Raw genomic sequence first — 21,696 nt, 5'->3', positions numbered from 1 at the left:
TATGCTCATTGGCAAAATTAGATGTATGCACCAGAGCAGGGAATGCTGTATCCCACGATGCAATGCACTGATGAATTAATTACAGCCAGAACTCTTAAGGTCGTTGCACACCGAGTCTGACATTTTCGTATTCACCTATATATATATTATTATTTTTATTTTTTTTTCTCTACTGAAAATTTAACCCGATCCAAGATCAGATGAGATGTTGTATTGCCACAACATTTGTTTCAAATATTGAGATAATGTTTCACTTAATATATAAAAAAAAAAAGGTCTTACAAAGTCTTAATTCGCTCTGCCACAAAATAATGCCTTAAAAAGTTCTTTAATTGAAGCAACAAGTCTTAGATTCTTAGTCATGATGGCAATAAATGTTGCATGCACTGCAAAAAATATCTTCCTCTGTATTTTTGTAACTAATACACAAATCTAAACATGCTTACATCAAGTTACTTGATGTAGAATGAAGATATAAAGTCTTGTTTTGAACGTAGTTTATGCTAAATACAAGAACATATATGTAAATATGGTTTTAAAAACTTATTTGCCCTTTGACTCAAGTTGATTTATTTCTGAGCCTATTGGCAGATATTTGTTGTTTTTAATCATAAACTCACTTAATTTTGATCAATTTCTCAGAGAACAGAACTTATGTCATTTTGCTTCTCAAGTAAATGTATCTTTATTTAAGATTTAGACATACTGAAAATACTGAGGAAGAACAATTTTGGCAATGCAATCAGAAAGTACATTTTACATTCATGCATTTGGCAGATGCTTTTATCCAAAGCAGCTTGCATCGCACTCAAGGTATACATTTGATCAGTTCTTGCGTTCCCTGGGAATTGAACCTATGACCTTGGCGTTGCAAGCACTATACTCTACTGTTTGATCTACTGCAAGGTACAGTAAAAGTACACTAGACATTTGTTTTTTATTAAGAGAACATGTTGATACATTGGCACATTATGTTCCCTTCAGTTTATTCCTTAAATTGTCTTTACTTGGTCTTAAAAAGGTCTAAAATCTTACATTTACCTTCAGAATACTTGTAGAAGCCCTCTTGCGGGGTTGCCAGGTCTGCAAAACAAAACCAGCCCAATTGCTATTCAAAACTAGCCCAACTGCATTTTATCCCCATGGTTTTCCCCTCAATTTAAATAGTGCAGTGGTTTTAATCCGCGACTTAAAAACAGCCCGTGGCAATGGTGTAACAGTAGCCTGATTCCTGCTGTAAAACCCAGGACCTGGCAACACTGCCCTCATGTCTCATGGTCATCAGGCGCCACTACACCTCGAAGTACCATTATAGCACAATGTGGTTGTGACAGCTCTTCCACTTGTGTAATTTGACTGTAACACGACTTGCGCCCCCACCGAACTTTCACATTAGCGTCTCCATTTAAATATCTCTTCTAGGCCATTTGCACTAAATGTGTTGACATGGCACAATGGTACAAGCGTTCCAAAATAACCCTTAATACACTTCCTCCTCCGCTTCTCATCTGGCCTTCATGTGAAAAATGAAACAAAAGACATGCCGTCCACATTTCTTTAGAGTTAAATAAAGCACAGGACAATTGGTTCCTGGTTTTGGCAAGGAAACGGTTATAAGGGTGAAGGCTTGCAGCTGTGTATGTGTTTACTGACAGTAATAGAATTAGAACAGAGTGCGCTAGAGTTAAAGAGTCAAATAAAGATGGAAGAGATGCGTTTTTAGACGATTCTTCAATTTAACAGCTGAATAATTTTTGGTTGATTTGTATTTCATTACATACCTTTCTATCAAAGTTATCTGACATTATCAAGATGAATTTGTTCTGACACAGTTTAACTCTGAGTTCTAAACTATAGCGAATAAACTGTGATATAATGTGAGAAATGTTGAAGATTAATTTTGGTTTGACTGTAAGAATGTAATTATCTCACAAGCCGCTTTCTGTCTGTGTTCTTTCTAGGCCCCCATCAAAGACCCATCAGAAACCAGTGAGACCAGTTTATACGGGGACCAAAACCTCAATGAAGCTTCAGTGGAGCTTGAGGAGGATCCCAGGACTTCTGAGTCCACCGAAACTCCTTTGAAAGAGCAGGACGATCTCAGCGACAAGTTTCCAGAGGAGGACCACGACAAACCTGAGAGTGAGGCGTCAGGCAAGACCTCCAGCTCTGACTCCGGCATCGAGGATGGAAAAAGCACGCCCACCTCCGAAGAGGACCCCAAAGCGGTCGAGAGCTCAGAACCAGAGCTACCTTCGCTGAGAACAGCAGAACCTTCAGAGTCTTCCTCAGAAACCACGGAGCAGCCCTCGGAGAAACCGGAGGAACCGGAGAAGGAAGAAGCTCACGGCGCAAGGGAAGTGCCTAGCCAGCAGCCGCATGCCATTCTGAACCGAACCGAGTCCAAAGAGCCGACCAATCGCATGTCTGGGATGAGCGACAGATCCTCACTGGCTGCTGAGGATGTGGAAAGGTTATCGAATGGCAGGCTATCAAAACGATACTCTGATGTGACGAGTGAGAACATGGACATCAGCCTGAACCTGTCGAGTGATATGTCCGTCAACAAAGACTTGGGCACCATCTCTTTACGGGTGAGTCTGTGTTTGAGTCATGTTTTCATTTACAGCGCTGGCCAAAATGAGCAGAACACTAGTATTTTCAGCAGCACTAGTATTTATTTTATTATTTAATACTCATTTTAGTTAAGTGCTTGAATTGTAAAAATGCATTTATTAAATTATTTTATTTAGTGCATTTGTATTTAGTTTTTGTATATAGTTAAACAATAAAAGCGTATCAACCAGGTTCCAGAAATCATCACTGAGGGTGCTTCTGAAATTAGTGAGGGTGCTCTAGTCTCAATGCACATTTTCACCTATTTTGTTCTGTCTGTTGCTATGGTTATCACTGTCAATCACTGCTGCTTTGAGAGGGAGTAGATATACGGATGTCATTCCTGAAACATTGCAACGTACGTGTGTGTGTGTGGCCAAAAAACTAAATTTCTACGTTTTAAATGAATTATAGCCTAGAAAGCTAGTTATGACCAATGAATCTCACACTGCACAACTAATATATTAATAACATTGTGTATACATAATGTTCAAATGATCTGCGCAGAGCGAGTTTTACCATAAGAGACATGCATGAGTTTACCTGTGGTTATGGAAGAAGAATGTTAAAGCCCAAACTCATTTGTGCTGTCGGAATATTGAATTATCATTATTTTTTTTATATTTTTTTTACACTTCTTAGTTACTGTTAAGTGAGTTTACAGTTGCATAAATTCCAAATCAGTGCTGTATTGTTAAAGGAATAGTTGACCCAAAAATTATATTTATATTATAAGAGATTTTGAAGAATGTCAGTAACCAAGCAGTTGCTGGTAGCCATTGACTTCCATTGTATTTATTTAATTTTTTTCATACTGTGGAAGTCAATGGCTACCAATGGCTTTGGTTACTGACATTCTTCAAAATATATTATTTTATGTTCAGCAGAAGAAATAAACTCATACAGGTTTGGACCAACTTGAGGGTGAGTAAATCATTTTTGGGTCGACTGTACCTTTAAATGTGCTTTTCCAAGAGACAAAATAAGTGATATGTAATCAGATTACTAATATAATGTGCGTTACTTGTAATGCGTTACCCCCACCAATGGTAATAAAAACAACCATTTTTAATACATTTACAGACAATAGCTATGTTTCAGTCCATAGATTCAAATTTAACTTATGCGCAAGACTGGAATATCGCATAAAACATATGCGAATAAAGCACCGTTTCCATCAAATGAGTTAAAGAGAACAAAAACGTCACTTCCCAATAAACTGGCACTTAAGAAAACTAGGAGAAGCCACTGAATATAATAATTTTCATATAGCCTATAATAAATGACTTGCGCTTCGGAGCAAGCAGACGAAACACAAATGCAGTCGTTGCTTTCGGAGGCGGATGCTGCTGTTTGGGAACGCAGTCGTGTATAAGACAATTATACAGAAATACTTTGACGGCAGACTTTGCTCAGAACGACCATAACAACATATAGATGCTAGTCAAGTTATCCCGTCTCAGAGCGCAAAGTTAAGTTTTTTTCCTTATTGGATAAAAAGTTTATCCTACTCAAATGTGCACTTAAGTATGTGCATTTTAGAATTGATGTGCATCTTGGCGTTTCCATCCAGCGTTTTTAATTTTTATGCGATATTCCAAAATGCGCATACAAATAGGTGGATGGAAACATAGCTAATGCTATGCATTTCTGGTTTGGTGTGTGTGAAGCAGTGCTTGAGCCTCGCTGATGGGGCTGTGAAGCGCATGCATTGGTGCATCTCTCAGTACAGAGAGCTGGAGCGGCTGCGGTAGGGATGGGAGAGGTTTCTGCAGACAGGCTCGGCTCTGTTTGACAGCGTCCACACCCTGCGTGAGCTCTGTACCTTCACTGTACTACTGTGTAACCTTCCACACGCGCTCACAAGCTGGGCTCTGTTCTGCTGCACAGCTGGCACTGAGACGCTAAATGCACGAGCACACAGCGAACGAGAGCATTAGTAAAAGCAGGAGTCTTACAGAGCAAGTTTGTCATTGGTGTTGCATGCAGAAAGTGGAAACGGCACACCATTTGGTTGCAACAGAAGAGAAGTTACTTTTGTGTTTCAGAAGTGCAGTTAGTAACTAGACTAAATGTCAACATGTATTTACTGTTTTTTACAGTCTATGGTATTTACTCAAATCACAGTATTCCTCAAAATTAATAACAGTGAAAAGCAAACTCAGGATATGATGCAAACCTGCAATAACACATATCCTTTATGTATTTAATCCCAGTTTATTAACCAATGTGTTAGCTTCAACGGTCCAATTCAACCTTACTAATAAGCAAAAATGACTTTAGATATAAACATCACATTTGTGTTTCATTGCTGAAGTAAGTGTGTTGAACTTTCTTCTCCTGCATCATATTCTTCATGTAATCCAGAATGGCATGAGCAATAGTTAATTACTGTACAGATGTGAACTTATATTTGCTTCAGCCTGACGCTTATTCATTTCACTTTTGGTGTGAAAGGGCTTCTACATTTAACACAAATAGAACTACTTGTATTAAAAACAAACAGCCCAGATGACATAATGCATTACTTTCCATAAAAAAGTAACTAAGTAATGCAATTATAGTTACTTTTTAGGGAGCAACACAATATTGTAACACATTACTTTTAAAAGTAATTTTCCCCAACACTGATTATTACAAGAATTCACTTTTAAGACTAAAAACGGTCAGTACTGTTGTGCCTCAGTAGATCTTGAAAACGATTGAATGATTTTGGAATTGCAGGTTGCTTCCCAAAGCATTTTGGAAAAAGTCCTTCAAAGAGACTCGGCAAGTGTCTCGGCCGAGCGACGGCCCTGTAATTTATTGACAACCCTACAATTTAAGTCGTAATTTCTATTTTATACGTTTAACAAAGCAAAATCTTGCCAAACAAAGGAAGTGTTTCCAAGGTATCTGAAAACCTGCTGAAGTAGTCAAGACATTGTTTCAAAGCTGCTTTGCAGAAAATTATGATTTTAATGTTTGTAGTATCTTAATATTTTCATGCCATTTGTGACCCAGGACCACAAAACCAGTCATGAGGGTCAATTTTTCCAAATTGAGATTTATACATCATTTGAAAGCTGAATAAATAAGCTTTCCATTGATGTGTGGTTTGTTAGGATCGGACAATATTTGAAAATATGCAATCTGAGGGTGCAAAAAAATCTAAATATTGAGAAAATCTTCTTTAAAGTTGTTCAAATGAAGTTCTTAGCAATGCATATTACTAATCAAAAATTAAGTTTTGAGATATTTACAGTAGGAAATTTACAAAATATATTCATGGAACATGATCTTTACTTAATATCCTAATGATTTTTGGCATAAAAGAAAAATAAATAATTTTGACCCATACAATGTATTTTTGGCTATTGTTTTATATATATATATATATCTCAACATATTGTGCACTGCCTTCCCTCGTGGACTTGTATTGTGCTTCACTGTAATCTTCAGAAACTGGTTTTGAACCCGGAACATTACTTTAAATGAAGTCATTCATTTGTTGCATATTTCGAGCGTGTGAAGCTTGTGTCAGATTTTCCGTGCATTTCTCCCAAACGCTCTTTGTCTCTGGTCTATTCAGCATTGTGCATCAGTCTCTGTGTGATGCTTGTTGAGTTCTGCTCTTTGTTCAGGGCCTGGTTTCTCATGGCTGCCATATTTCCAGCCTGATTCAGGCGCTGAGCTCTTTCTCGTCCTTTAGTTCTGATGCTGCACCATCAAAATGCAAACGTTGATGCATGCACACTGCATAGCATGGAAACCACATCACAGGCCGCATTCACAGACGAGATAAAAACAACAAACTTGTGCCGCAGTGTGTTGTAGAGAGGATGGGAGCGTTTGCTCAGCTGCATTCAATAGACACGGGTCTCAGAATCGTTTGTTGATGAGTGATCGTGACGAGATCCAATTAAATACGATTTCAACAGTGTCTGATCAAATTAAACCGAACAAAAAATCCCAAAATTTTCTAATTTGCAGTTTGTAATTCAACAAATACTACCATGATGTTTAAATATTCACAGTTTATATATATATATATTAGTTTTTTCTTGTTGAGAACGTTCTGCTCACGAGCTGCTGACACTTCCTGTCAGAACTGGCTTTACAGGATAACAGCAATCTCACTGCTTCCTGTTCACATCCTTTGCATGCTTTTGCTTTGTCATTTCTTCTTATTTTCTCCAGTTCAACCACTCATTATGCCTCTGGGTCTATAAATCCGTGCTATTTTATTATATGTTTGCATGCATCTATATTAATACATATGTGTGCACTAATGTTCTAAAGTTTGGAATCAGTAAGATTTTTAATGTTTTTTTAAAGAAGTCTCTTCTGCTCATCAAGGATGCATTTATTTGATCAAAAATACAGAAAAAACATTATGAAATATTATTACAATTTAAAATGACGCTTTTCTATTTTAATATCTGTTCAAATGTAATTTATTTCTGTGATCAAAGCTGTATTTTCAGCATCATTACTCCAGTCTTCAGTGTCACATGATCCTTCAGAAATCATTCTAATATGCTGATTTATTATCAGTGGTGCAAACAGTTTTTTTTTGCTTATTTTATTTAATTTATTTTTTTATTTTTTGGAACCTGTTTTTTTTTTTTTCAGGATTCTTTGAATAATAAAAAAGTTAAAAAGCGCACAATTTATTCTACATAAAAATCTTTTCTAACAATATGAGACTTTACTATCACTTTTTTTTTTTTCAATATAACATCCTTTCTAAATAAAAGCATTAATTTTACCGATCCCAAACTTTTGACATTAGTGTATATAGTTTATATTTGAATAAAACTGTTAATTTTAGTGTATCAAGTTAAACTAGATAAGGACTGTTGCATTGACAACTACCTCATTTATTTCAAGTAATACATCTATTTTAATGGTTTGTTGAATAATGTTCTACCAAGTCCTTCTTCTGCATGTATTTATTTATTTTTTTAAAATCCACATTTCCCTATAATCCTGCCACCACACCCGTTACAGTCTCCGTTTCCTCACTGCCATTTTTTTCCTCATTTATTTTTCCACCAGGACAACAAGAAGACGCTCAAACGCACGCGTAAGTTCCTGGTGGACGGTGTGGAGTTGAGCGTCACCACCTCCAAAATCATCACTGACGATGAGAAGAAGGATGAAGAAATGAGGTTCCTCAGGCAAGTTCACTCTCTTTAATAAAAAACCCTAGCAGCATTTTTCCACTTGATCTTGCATCTCGGCTGAGTAAACAGACTATTTTAGTCCTCAGGTCCGAGACCTTGTCCTTTCCAAATGGGACATAAATACACAAGGGAAGCTTTATGTAGAGCCAGAGGAAGTGGGCCGCTTTTAAAGGACAAATGGAGAGATCAGATCTCCCTTAAACAGATCAATCCATCATCTGAGTTCTTGTGAAACACCTCAGCTGCTGGTAGCAGATTATATGAGGAGTGTTTCCAGCACGTCTGAACACTTCTGCCATCTACTGGTGTGATGGTGAACTTACAGCTGACCCCAGAAGAGAGCACAGCTTCATCTCAGGCTCACAAAAAAACATATTTGACCCCAAAATCACACGCTGATCAGTAAGATTTTTAATGTTTTTGAAAGACGTCTCATCTGCTCATCAAGGCTGCATTTATTTGATTAAAAATATAGAAAAAAATGTTATGATGTGAAATATTATTGCAAGTTAATGTAACGGTTTTCTATTTTAATATACTTTAAATATAATTTATTCCTGTGATGCAAAGCTGATTTTTTTTTTTAGAAACAGTTGTGCTGCTTATTATTATTTTTGGAACCTGTGCTACTTTTTCAGGATCCTTTTGATTAGATAAAGTAAACAAAAAACATTGCATTTATTCAAAATATAAATATTTTCTAAGAATATAAGTATCACTTTTATCAATTTAACACATCCTTGCTGAATAAAAGTATTAATTTCTTTCAGACAAAAATAAAAAAATATTACTGACCTCACACTTTTTTAAATGGTAGTGTATGTTACTTATATACATCATTACTTGTGTATTGGAGTAGAAATAGAAATAAACACATTACAGAAATAAATTATATTTGAAAGTATATTAAAATACAAAATGTAATTTTAAATTGTAAAAATATTTCACTATATTATTTTCTATTATTATTATTTTTTTCATTTTTTATCAAATAAATGCAGCCTCGATGAGCAGAAGAGACTTAAAAAATAAAAAAAAAACATTAAAAATTCTTACTGATCCCAAACTTTTGAATACCATACATATGGAGTTTATTTATTTTTTAATAAATTGTATTACTCTCTTTTCATAAAGAAAAAGACCTCATAACATTCGTCTATATAGACTTATATAATGTCTGTCTTTCTTTTGGTTTTGTGGTGAAATATGCCTGGGACGTGTTCTTGACGGGCTTGAAGTTTAGCCCCACATGAAATATCTCTGTGGAACATTCCTCTGGTCTTCGGCTGTCAGAGAAGTCATGTAATGAATGAGTTGGGGGCGTTTTCCCATGATTCCTCCGCCGTCTGTGGGCCGTGACAGTGGAAGAACAGACTAGCGCTGCATTCTGAGCATTCTTTGGTTGGCGGGAGACTTCATATGTGACCCAGGACCACAAAACCAGTCATAAGGGTCAATTTTATGAAATTGAGATTTATACATCATCTGAAAGCTGAATAAATAAGCTTTCCATTGATGTATGGTTTGTTAGGATCGGACAATATTTGAAAATATGCAATCTGAGGGTGCAAAAAAATCAAAATATTGAGAAACTCACCTTTTAAAGTTGTCCAAATGAAGTTCTTAGCAATGCATATTACTAATCAAAAATGAAGTTTTGATACATTCACGGTAGGAAATTTACAAAATACCTTCATGGAACTTGATCTTTACTTAATATACATTTTTCTTTAGGATAATTTTGACCCATACAATGTATTGTTGGCTATTGCTACAAATATACCTGTGCTGCTTATGACTGCTTTTGTGCTGCAGGGTCACATGTGTTGTTTCAAATGTTCAGTTTATAGGGACAGTCGCCCAAAAATGAGAATTCTGTCATCATTTGCTCACCGTCCTGTCGTTCCAAACCTGTACGACTGTCTGCAGAACACAAAAGAAGTAACTGAACCACATTGACTTCCATTGTATGGACAAAAAACACTGAGACATTTCAAAATATATGTTTGACAGAAGAAAGGATGTCATGCAATTTTGGGATTACAGGTTATTGTGTAACACAAGTTACCCTTACAGGTCATGAATGATTCCTCACATATGCATGTTCATTGACCCACACAGGCGCCAGGAGCTTCGGGATCTGCGTCTGCTGCAGAAAGAGCAACACCGCGCTCTGGCTTTGCTCAATCTGAAGCTGAAAGAGCAGCGGGAGCAGATACAGCGCAGGTTCGACCAGGAGTTGAATGTGAGTCACAGCGGTCTCGAGATTAAATGAAATCGCTTTCCCATCAAGGATAGACACCACCCTCAAGCCATCTGAGATTAGGATGTGTTTGTTTCTTCATCAGATTTGGAGAAATGTAGCATTGCATCACTGTCTCAGCAATGGATGTGAATGAGAGTCATTCTGACGGCACCCATTCACTATAAATTGTATTATACACTATAAATATTAAATGTTATATAAATCGGGTGAATGTTTTATTAATATTGACAGGAACAGAACTGGACAGTTTGTGTGTAAGTGCTTTTGGCTCCGTGCATAAGAAAAAAATAAAATAAATAAAACTCATGAGAAAACAGCCTTTAAAACATGCATTATAATTTAAATCTAAACAACAGGTGTGTATTTTGGATGTTTTCTTTCCACTAGTCTAAAAGAAGACATGTTATGGTAGCACATACAATTTCCATTTCAGGAAGGGAAAAAAAAGCACTGGTCTTGTCTGTAGTGTCTTGCCTTAAGAAGTTGGGATGGGTTAATTAAAGAGTGTTTTCTTGGACATTATTTCTGGGAGAAGAAACAATATTAAAATATTCCTAATATTACACCCTTACGTGAAATGTCAATGAGTAGTGCTGATATATCGGTGTGCGGCTTTGCTCACAGGCCAAGAGGAAATACTACGACACGGAGCTGGAGACGCTGGAGAAACAGCAGAAACAGACCATCGAGAAAATGGAGACGGATCACACCGTACGACTGCGGGACGAGGGCAAACGCATCCGCGCCGAGCAAGAGAGAGCCTACAACAAGTTCCTGGATCAGATGAAACACCACAAGAAAGAGGTCAGACAATCAGTTATATGAGCCCTAAAAAGTATAATTTTACAGTAATTTACATTTAAATGTGTAAATAATATTCTAGAACAATAAAGACCTATTGAAGGCCACCAAGAATGCTAATTACAAAGACTAATATCATTGGAAATGGATCCCTTTCAGAAGGTTTTTTTTGTGAACAGTGAAGGCATTGAAAGTGTTGGAAAAAAAAAAAAATATATATATATATATATATATATATATATATATATATATATATATATATATATATATATATATATATATATATATATATATATATATATATATATATATACACATATATACACACATGTGTGTATATATATATATATATATATAATTTTTTTATTTATTCCTTTTTTTTTAGTGCTGCCAAACGCGATTAATCGCATCCTAAATAAAAGTTTTTGTTTGCATAATATGAGTCTGTTCTGTGTATATTTATGTATTATATAAATACACACACATACAGTATGCATTTCGAAAATATTTACATGTCTGTATTTACATTCATATAATTTATATTATAAATACATTTAATATATAAACTTTTATTTTTTTTTCTGAAATATATACATGCATGTGTGTGCATTTATATATAAATGATAAATATACACAGCACACACGTGCATATCGTGTAAACACAAACTTTTATTTTGGATGCGATTTAATCGTTTGATGGCACTCATTTTTCTTTACATTTTATTAAAGATAACAAAAACTAGATGAAAATGAACATTTTTAAGCATTGTTGATTAGGGCTGTGTATTGGCAAGAATCTGGCGATACGATATGTTGCGATACTGTAAGCAAGGCGATATATTGGGATATTTCTTATTTTAGGAATAGGATATATTTTTAGGAAAGCTGTCATTAAGAATACACCACCATATGCAAACCTTAGCAATAAATAAATAAATATTATTTAACCAGAACAGTGGGATCTGCATTTGCAATAATCAGTCCCTGTAACATTCAACATTATTGAACCGCTTTTTGTGCGAGTAAAGTGCTTGCATGTATGCAATGTGTACATATTTTTAGACCCTGCTTTAAAGGTTCACAGTTTAAGTTTACAATGTCATAACATTTTGATCTGAACAAAAAATGACATTTGCTTAGCATCAATGAAAAATAAAGTGCTTGCAGGATTCCTAAAGAAAACAAAACAATTGTAAAACAATAAAATACAGATGTTGACATTCTCATAATCTTTCAACTTGGATTTCACAGGTGTTTCAGTTTGTATTTATGCAATGTGGTCAAGAGCTGTCTGGAACTACGTTCGCCGTGCATTTCCCCGAAAATAATTGCACACCTTATAACGTTCGTCAGCCAATCAGATGCAAGCATTCAATGGCCCCGTAGTATACATTTTAATAAAGGACAAACTATGACTAGGTTTTGTGCTGAAGAGCCACCGACATCTCGCATAATATTTTCTTAAATATAATTGAAATGAATGCAAAACTCAACATTATAATGTGTCTCAAAGATTGAAAAGTCTTTATTCTAACAGTTACTTCTGATCAATTATCTAATGCAATAACATTTGTGACATTTTTAAATCGTAGAACACTTGGGGTCATTATAGTCAACATTAGAATTGTGTTCAGTTTGAAACATTTGCATCTTTATTTTGTCTCAGGTCAAACAAGAAGTGGAGAAACTGCCCAGGAGTCAGAGGAAAGAAAGCATGAAGATCAAAATGAACAACTTCCAGCAGGTGAAATCAGACAAGGTCAGTTAAAGACGTACAGCTGCGTGTGCAACAGTGTGTGTCGTGGAAAGCAACTGAACTGTTATAAGGTTTGTGTGTTTTTGTTCCTGACTCTTCTCTGTGCAGGAAGAGAAGTTCCTGGCAGATCAGAGAGATTATCTGGACTCGACTCTGAAGAGCATCATCGCTCAAAACAAGCGGGAAATCTCCGAGACGGAGCGTCAGTGTCTCATCAAAAAACAGACTCTGCTCCGAGGTATAAATGCACTCAGACCAGAGCATCCTTACCAAAACAGGTTTTACTGCATGCATGCTTACAAGCCGAGTGCTTCTGTCGTCTGTCAGATCGAGAAGCCACTCTCTGGGACCTGGAGGAGAAGAGCTTGCACGAGAGACACCAGCTCCTCAAACAGCAGCTGAAGGACCAGTACTTTCTGCAGAGACACCAGCTCCTCAAGAAACACGAGAAGGTCTGGAAGGATCCTTCATTCTTAATTATTCTCCACACAGATGCTGCTGGTGCCAATCTGAGAGACAGCATGCAGATTACAAAGAAATTCAAAATCGTGTTGTCAAAGCATGAATAGCTTGTGTAAAGTAATATAAATTGAGGAATATTCATTTCTAAACCTTTTCTTATTTTTATTTTGTATTTTTTAGATTCTCTGCTCAGAATTATTGAAGTTAAAAGTGACTGTTGATTAGAGAAGTTGTTGCATTGTAATTCATATTTTCACAAATCAAATATGACTATCAATGACTCATTTAAATCAGACTGAAAGATTTATCAAATCAGTTTATTCATAAGTATATAATAAATTCTTCTACGTGTGCACTAAAATGTTTAGTGGCTAAATATTGATCTTGTGTACAGCAGGGTTATTATTGTTTGCTAAAACATAGAATTAAAACACTTTAACATTTTGTTAATTGGAATAAATCTGAAATAAAATATATAAAAACATATTTAAGTTTCATTTAAAAATCATTAAAAAAAATAAAGTAAAATAGTAATAAATACATAAAGTAATAAAATAATAATACAAAAACATAATATAATATAATAAAAATTAAAATATATTCAAAATATTAATAACTAAATAGTATATACCTTGACAACTAATTGAAATAAGTTTGTTGAGGCACTAAAATTACTAACTGGAAATAAATTAATTCACTTTAACTTTAAACTGAAAAATGAAATGAAAATAAATTAAAACCTAAACCAACAAAATGGTTTAAAAAATCCTGACACAAGCACATAAAATTACTAAAATGTAAATAAATTCAAATGAAAATTGAATTCATTATCTGAATAAAAACTGTAATGGCATATAAATACTACTAAAATATCTGGTAAATAGACAGATTTGTGAACAAGTTCAACTAAAAATATGTCTGATTCATTAGAAAATTCTGAATTTTACAAATTAAAAAAAAAAAAAGAAGAAAAGAAAATTATGCTTTGTTTTGGTCAAAAAGCATTTGTACATTTGTGTTGTCCAGTTCTCTCTTGTGTTTAGTCGTCAAAAACATGACAGACTGGCGTTAGCAGTTCCTGGTTGAGAGACGTCAGGTTTAATGGGCTGCTGCCACATTTCTTTCATTTGACGTGGTCAGAATCATAGATGCCCCATTCGACTTATGATCAGCGAGGAATTTTAAAATTAATTGGTGTTTAAATTCTATTTATTATGCTTGTACAGCACTTTGGACAACCCTGGCTGTATAAATGTGCTTTAAAAAAATAAATAAACTAACTCATCTAAACATATCTATGGTCAGAACGGGGTCAGGCTGGGTGGAAAGCTGCTGTGCTGACCCGTGTCTGACCCGCTGTGTGTGCTCTCACAGGAGCAGGAGCAGATGCAGTGCTATAACCAGCGTATGATCGAGCTCCTCAAGGCCCGACAGCAACAGGAGAAGAACAGGCTGCCCAAGATCCAGCGCAGCGAGGCCAAAACACGCATGGCCATGTTCAAGAAGAGCCTGAGGATCACCTCCAACGGAAGCTCCTCAGATGACCGCGAGAAGATCAAGCAGGTAAAGCGTGGCTCTCTGATGGCCTGCATGTGTCCTGTCCTCCTCTCAGAGACCCTCATCTCTCTCTCTCTCTCTGGCGGTCAGTTCTCCAGGCAGGAGGAGAGGAGGCAGAAGGCCGAGCGATTGCACCAGCAGCAGAAACACGAGAACCAGATGAAAGCGAAGATCAGCGAGTGCGAGGGGAACACCAGAGAACTGCAGCAGCTGCAGGTGAACACAACTCTTCATGCTGTCTTTTTAATAGACATTCACACTTGTATAGAACACAAAAGATGATTTTTATTTATTTATTTATTTTTTTTTTGCTCATCCGGTTGTATTTGGACCAGGCAGCTCTGGAGAGAGTGGATATCCAGGGTGTAGCGTAGAGACATCCATGATTGTGTCAGAATACACGGGATACACTTTAAATAACATATGTTTAAAAGTTACTTTGGTCTTTAAGAGAGCCGGTGCCGGGCTCTATACTCTTGTATTTTTTAGGAGCACTTGTACATGCATTTACACTGCACCTAAAAGTTGCATAAATAATGTTATTGAGATTAATGTTTTAAATATAAAATTTGGAATACAGAAATATGAAATGATTTAACAAAAATAGAATGATACTTTTAAATATGAACCAGTGTCTTTATGAGCGAGTCAAAACGACTGATTCATTCAGGAACGAAGCAAGAAATGACTCGGTGAATCATTGACTCGGTAGATATGTTCAAACACGCAAATTAATTCAGTAATGAACCATTTTCATTAGTGAAATTTATTGTCTCTACGATTTAAGTCACTTCTTTATTTAGTGAATTGTTGCCCTGACATGAAGAAAACCAAACCATATACTGTATATGGTCGCTCTAAATGCATGTGTGTCCATGGAAGACTGCGTATGATACCATGATTAAAATCTAAAATCTTCACAGTGACAGAACTCAGAAACAAATACAGTTTGACAAATGGTGAGATGGGTTTGATAAGTTATACAGTAAGTTACAGATACATGGTGCATGCATGTGTATATATAAGTAGAAGAATTTTAAATATATGCATTTAAATGTTCATATAAATTGATCTAGTGAAGTACACACCAGTGAACTGCTTGGATCCAAAAGCTCTAATCTTATTAGCTGGGAAAAACTTTTATATGAAACACTTATTTTACAAAACTTGTTTTACTCTAAACCTGCTAGAAAATCAAAGCCATAAACCTAAAGAAGTTGTGTTCCAAATTTGAGGTTGATATCACAAAAAATGAGCTTTTAGTAAGATTTTGTTTGGCCGCAGTACCGAAGGAAATTAGTTTGCTGTTTATTTCCAATGTTTACAAATTATCATACAGTATATCTTTAGAAAGTGAACAGCACATCCCAGTATAAACATAAATATCTGTCAATACAGTATACATCACACCACTAAACATGCCTCGTTATTTTCAAATTCCAAATTCACTTTCAAATTCAGAAACGCCTGTCAAACACGTCGTCTCGGTGTAAAAGGAAAGGCAAACCGTAGAGAAAGATGTGTCTGTATTAGTGTGGCCGCAGCCTGATCTGTGTGATGTCTCCTGCAGAATGAGAAATGTCACCTGCTGATTGAAAACGAGACGCAGCGTCTGAAGTCTCTGGACGAGCAGCACAACCAGCAGCTGAAGGAGTGGAGGGAGCGCCTCAAGCCCAGGAAGCAGGTCTGCGCTTCACCAAAATACACACAGAAATTACACACTACTGTTCAAAAGTTTGAGGTGGTAAGACTTCGAAGACTCTTCTGCTCACCAAGAATGCATTAAACACAGAGGCAAAAAAGTTATGTTGTTAAATATTACAATTTCAAACACTGTTTTTTATTTTAATATTCGGCCTGTCAGGTTTTTGCGGTTATTTGAGATATCCACAATAATTGTAGTTTATATTTCAATCACATTTTGCCAGTCACACATACATGCATACACACACACACACACACACACACACACACACACACACATATACATACATACATACATACATATACACACACACACACATGCATACATACACCCATACATGCACACATACATACACACATACATACACCCATACATGCACACATACATACACACATACATACACCCATACATGCACCCATACATGCACACATACATACACACACACACACACACACGCATACACACATTTGATCACACAATTAAGTGCACTTCTCCTCAAAATATATACACATAACAGTAATGGATTTTTTTTTTTTATTATCATAAAGGCATTAAAGCAATACAACAACTTGTACAATGATATAACATTACTGTTTAAATAATATAGTTTTTGCAGTAATGAGGGAACATGTTATTGGCTGATGTGAACAACTCTACAAGCACCTGGCTTTTGAGGTTAAAGTCTGACGTGGTGTTGTGTCCTCTCTCAGGTTCTGGAGGAAGAACTGAACCTGAGGAAGAAAGAGCAGGAACTTTTCTTCAAGATGAGTGAAGATTCCCAGTGTCAGAACATCGGCTCACCAAACAAACTCACAAAGTTTGTCCCGTACGTCGATTCGTCCACCACATGAGCCAAGCTTTTGATTTTTCTGGAGGCACAGTCAGATTTCTCTGTAGATGCACAAGAGTCAGTTTAAATCACATCACGCTGAAGCCAAAGAAACATTCAACTAATACTGAGAACACCGATACTGACAGATACAGCATCTCTTTACAGTACACCACATTCAGCTTCATTCATTTAATAGTGACCGACAGAGATGAAAGTGTATTGATGCATTCATTTAAACGCAGGGATTTTATTCTGGTGAGTAAGAAACGTTGAACTGCGTCACTAGAACAACTCGTTTCTGACAGACTCGCTCGCCTTAGTTTATTGAAGAGCTACTGTTGTCATTTTATCTTCAAGCTAGCAAAAATTGCATTGCCAAATATATTGTACAAACCTTGCATATTCTTATATATATTTGTATTTTTTTCTATGATCATTTAATATATATATATATATATATATATAAGTTGCAACTTATCACTTTTCTTTTATAACCAGTTTCCTAAATGTTTAAATGCTGAAAAAAAGGAATTTGTTTTAATTTTTTGAACTGCCGAACAAGTTTTTCTTTACTAAAGTGAAAGTGTACATTTTAATTGGTACATTAAGTTATCTTATCGAATGTTTTTGTCGTTTTATGTTTTAGACAGCAACTAATTTGCCACTTTTATTATTCTGCGATGTTCACCGAAATGTGAGTTATTGACTGTCAGTGGCACATTTACTGTAAATGCATCACACTGGACGAGACGAAAGTGATGAAAGTTCACGGCTTCAGAAATGTTTACGCACGAGTTTATTGTTGATCACTTGTTATATGTTGCTGTCTAAAGCACTGTCACCTAACCAAAGTGTGCAATATGTTGTTGTGTTCTGATTTTATACACGTGGTATTTTACAACAGCTTCCATTCTTTAGCCATTTGAAGGATTGAATACCTGAAGGTACGAGGATTTTACTTTTTTTTTTTTTTTTTTAATGTCTGGAGCTCAATGTTGATCGTTGCTTTCGGAGTCTGTAACTCTGTGTAACCAAAGGTTCAGTGTGGATGATGTACCAAACTGTTGTCCTACCCAAGTATCTATAATAAATGAGATGTTTATTATTCATCCTTACAGCTCTTTTGGTTTTGATCACTTTCTTTGAGGACTTATGGAATAGCTGTTTTGGTTCAAAAAAGGAAAACTCTGTCCTCGTTTGCTCACCTTCATGTTGATCCAAACCTGTATCAGTTTCTTCTGCTGAACACAAAAGAAGATATTTCGAAGAAGCGGTTGACGGTAGCCATTAACTTCCATAGTATTTTTCCACCGGAAAGTCAATGGCTACCGTAAACATTCTTTAAAATATCTTGTTCAACAGAAGAACAAACATCATACAGGTTTGGATCAACAAGAGGGTGAATAAATGATGACAGAATTGACATTTTTGGTGTACTGTCCCTTTTATAAATCTGGCACATTACAAAAAAAGCAATGTCTTAATTCCAACTGTGGTATATTTGTAAAAAAAAAAAAAACAACCTACAGTTCAAAGTATGTTTTAGTTAGATGTTATGCTTTTTTTAATATCTCACTTTATTCAACAGGTAGTTCTGCTCCACAAATCTGATTTAATGTAAAGTTAATTATGAATGGAAGCGCTGTCTGTATTACTCCGCTACGTGTTTGCTCCTTTCGTGAGTGTTTTTGTTCGGTTTTAGTTGCTGGTGTCCTGTAGCACAGAAAACACTTCATTTGTGCTCAAAATGAGCCTAAAATGCAAAATAAAAAGCCTAATTAGAGAAAGTATAGATCAACTTCCAAAAACACAAACAGAAATGAATAATATTTGAAAAAAGCTGTAATTAATGTAAACAGTATATTCAGAGTTTCATGAAAATATTAATGCAATATTAAAATGTTTGATAATACAGTTCTCCCCCATTATTTTATTTTAGTAATGTGTTTTTGTAAAGCGTTTTTTTTTTTTTTTTTTTTTTAATACAATACTTTTGAGATCTGTTCATTTAATATTATTTTACTATTTTTCTTATTGTGATTTTTGATCAGTTGTATTAAAACCATTTAGGGTCAGTTTGACCCCCACACACAATCAAAATCATCATCATTATTTAAATATCCCTGGTTTACATTTCCGAAATCTGGTCATATTGTGGCTGCGGTGTCAGATTTACTCAATATTACTTACAAAAGCTTTTTCTAAAGATCAGTACGACCCTCGCACACGGTCATCTGAAACCACAAAGAAAACTCTTCCTCGTGTCATATTACTGAATGAAAAAATAAATAATAATGAACTCAATGAAAGTCTGCTCACCTTTCTGAGCTCTGCTGCCCTCTGCTGGACATTCATCACTGCTCAACAAACACAACCGCTGGAAAATATGACTCTGGAATTTAAGCAGGAATTCAAAACTATATGTATTCATAATTTCATATTTTGATCCTGCTATTTAACCAAATATCATTATTTAGAAAGTTTTGTTTTCAGGAGCATCAGTGGCGTAGACAGAATTTTATTTTTGGTCAGGCCTGGGCAAAAGTGAGCGGGCAGTAACTAATGGACGAGTTGGACTCAATGTTCAGGTCATTTCAATCTTTTCTTTGATCCTAAACCGCAGAACACCGTGGAAGACATGCACAGTCAAACTAGCACATCTCCGTCACCGTCACGGACAACATAACCTAAAATCATTCACATTAGCCCCAGTCCCTAAATACTGATGCAGATTACTGTAGGCTATATATATATATATATATATGTAGAAGAACACTCTCTCACGCCAGGTCATTATGTATTTGAGTATATGTAATTACTGTACTTGAGTATCTTTTCAGGTACTTTGTAGTTTTACTGAGTATCAAAGATATTAGCAACTTTTACTCTCTACTTTACTTTAATTCTGAAAGAGTATCTGTACTCTTTACTCCACACATTACATTTTGCATGGACCCAGCTTTTCTGCAGCAGTTTATTTCTGCTACAAAAGATGTGATGCTGCCAACTACAGGGCACTGAAAGTACGAGATCTCATGAGTGTTGCACTTACTCTCTCAAACGTGTCAACAACGCTGCTTTACGTGAACGTGATGGGCTTCTTAGCAAGTACACTGTAAAAAAAAAAAGCTTTAAGTTGAGCAAACTTAAAAGTTTAAGGCAACCAGCTTCAGCAGATTATTGAGTTTTCTCAACTTATTTTTTAGGAGAACTTGTTGTATAAACTTAGAACAACAAGTTGAGAAAACTCAAAAATCTGCTGAAGCTGGTTGCCTTAAACATTTTAAGTTTGCTCAACTTTTTTTTTTTTTTTTTACAGTGCTGTCAAAAAAATCAAAAGTTGAGAGAACTTAAACGTTTAAGGCAGCCAGCTTCAGCAGATTTTGAGTTTTCTCAACTTGTTGTTTTAAGTTTATACAACAAAAAACTCAAAAATCTCCTACAAAAATAAGTTGAGAAAACTCAATAATCTGCTGAAGCTGGTTGCCTTAAACTTTTAAGTTTGCTCAACTTTTTTTTTACAGTGTAGTTGTGAATCACAGGTGTTTTATATACGAGACGAGGACGTGACGCATCCAGTGCAACTTTTGACTTTTTAATTTTACTTAACAGTATTTTATCTATCCATTATACTGAAGAGACCTTTTTGAAAGATGGTAGGATAGGATTTTTTTTTTTGCAATTTTGAGGTATTCAGTTATATTCTGGTTTTAGAAGATACATGTGATTGCTCTCCTCACAAATCAACTGTTTCTTGTTTTTGTTACATGTTCTCTGTGCCTTGTCTTGGACTTTTATGTCACTTCCTACGAGTGTCTCTGTCAGAGAGGGACTTCACGTCTGATCTGAGCAAATTGCATGCAGAAATTGTCATTCTGTCTGTGTCTTGATGCTGTCAGATTAAAAGGACTCACTGAATTTACACAACTCAACAGAAATGATAGATAAAGAATAAATATATACACCTCTACCTAGAGAGAGAGGCACAGCAGCACTCAGTAACACGAGCATCTGCTATCTGAGCTGGAAGAACCATGCAGATGTTTATGAGATGTGCTGCTCATTGCCTCACTAGTGTGCTACAAGTATACAAACTGCTCAAGACAAATCAGCAGCATTCATAGATCAGACTGAACATGTGCATATTACTACACACGGATGGCATGCACACATATCTGAAACATGACCTGTGAGATATACGTGTAGCACAAGTGGGATATACAGCATACTACACCAAACACATACAGGCTTCACAGAATCTTTCTTATTTCTTTCATTTATTTAATATCAAACAAAGCAGCGAAAATTCACATTTCTATTTAATTGATGTTTCTCACAGTACTACAGTCTTTATGAAATGATTCTTGAATATTATGTTATCACAAATTGTTAAATATATTAGCCTACCTTTAGTTGAATAAATGCTTTGAAATGGGAATTACCGATATTCACCGATAGCGGGCGATTAACACACACACACACACACACACACACACACACACACACACACAATGTAGCGTAAATAGTGCACAC

General features: G+C 35.6%; 1 protein-coding gene across 1 annotated transcript in view; it reads left to right on the top strand.

Annotated features, from left to right (window-relative positions):
* Positions 1 to 18,278, top strand: part of stk10 (serine/threonine kinase 10) — a 56,011-nt gene extending 37,733 nt beyond the window's left edge. The window contains exons 9-19 of the mRNA XM_058759011.1: positions 1,962 to 2,594; positions 7,657 to 7,778; positions 9,906 to 10,029; positions 10,675 to 10,854; positions 12,518 to 12,610; positions 12,716 to 12,845; positions 12,935 to 13,059; positions 14,444 to 14,632; positions 14,717 to 14,842; positions 16,197 to 16,310; positions 17,042 to 18,278. Coding sequence (XP_058614994.1) covers positions 1,962 to 2,594; positions 7,657 to 7,778; positions 9,906 to 10,029; positions 10,675 to 10,854; positions 12,518 to 12,610; positions 12,716 to 12,845; positions 12,935 to 13,059; positions 14,444 to 14,632; positions 14,717 to 14,842; positions 16,197 to 16,310; positions 17,042 to 17,182 — 1,977 coding nt within the window. The 3' untranslated portion in view covers positions 17,183 to 18,278. The remainder of the gene's footprint in view (positions 1 to 1,961; positions 2,595 to 7,656; positions 7,779 to 9,905; positions 10,030 to 10,674; positions 10,855 to 12,517; positions 12,611 to 12,715; positions 12,846 to 12,934; positions 13,060 to 14,443; positions 14,633 to 14,716; positions 14,843 to 16,196; positions 16,311 to 17,041) is intronic.
* The last annotated feature ends 3,418 nt before the right edge of the window (positions 18,279 to 21,696 follow it).

The sequence above is a fragment of the Onychostoma macrolepis genome, chromosome 21 (assembly GCF_012432095.1).
Source record: "Onychostoma macrolepis isolate SWU-2019 chromosome 21, ASM1243209v1, whole genome shotgun sequence".
NCBI lineage: Eukaryota > Metazoa > Chordata > Actinopteri > Cypriniformes > Cyprinidae > Onychostoma > Onychostoma macrolepis.
This window is presented reverse-complemented; position numbering and strand designations above follow the sequence as displayed.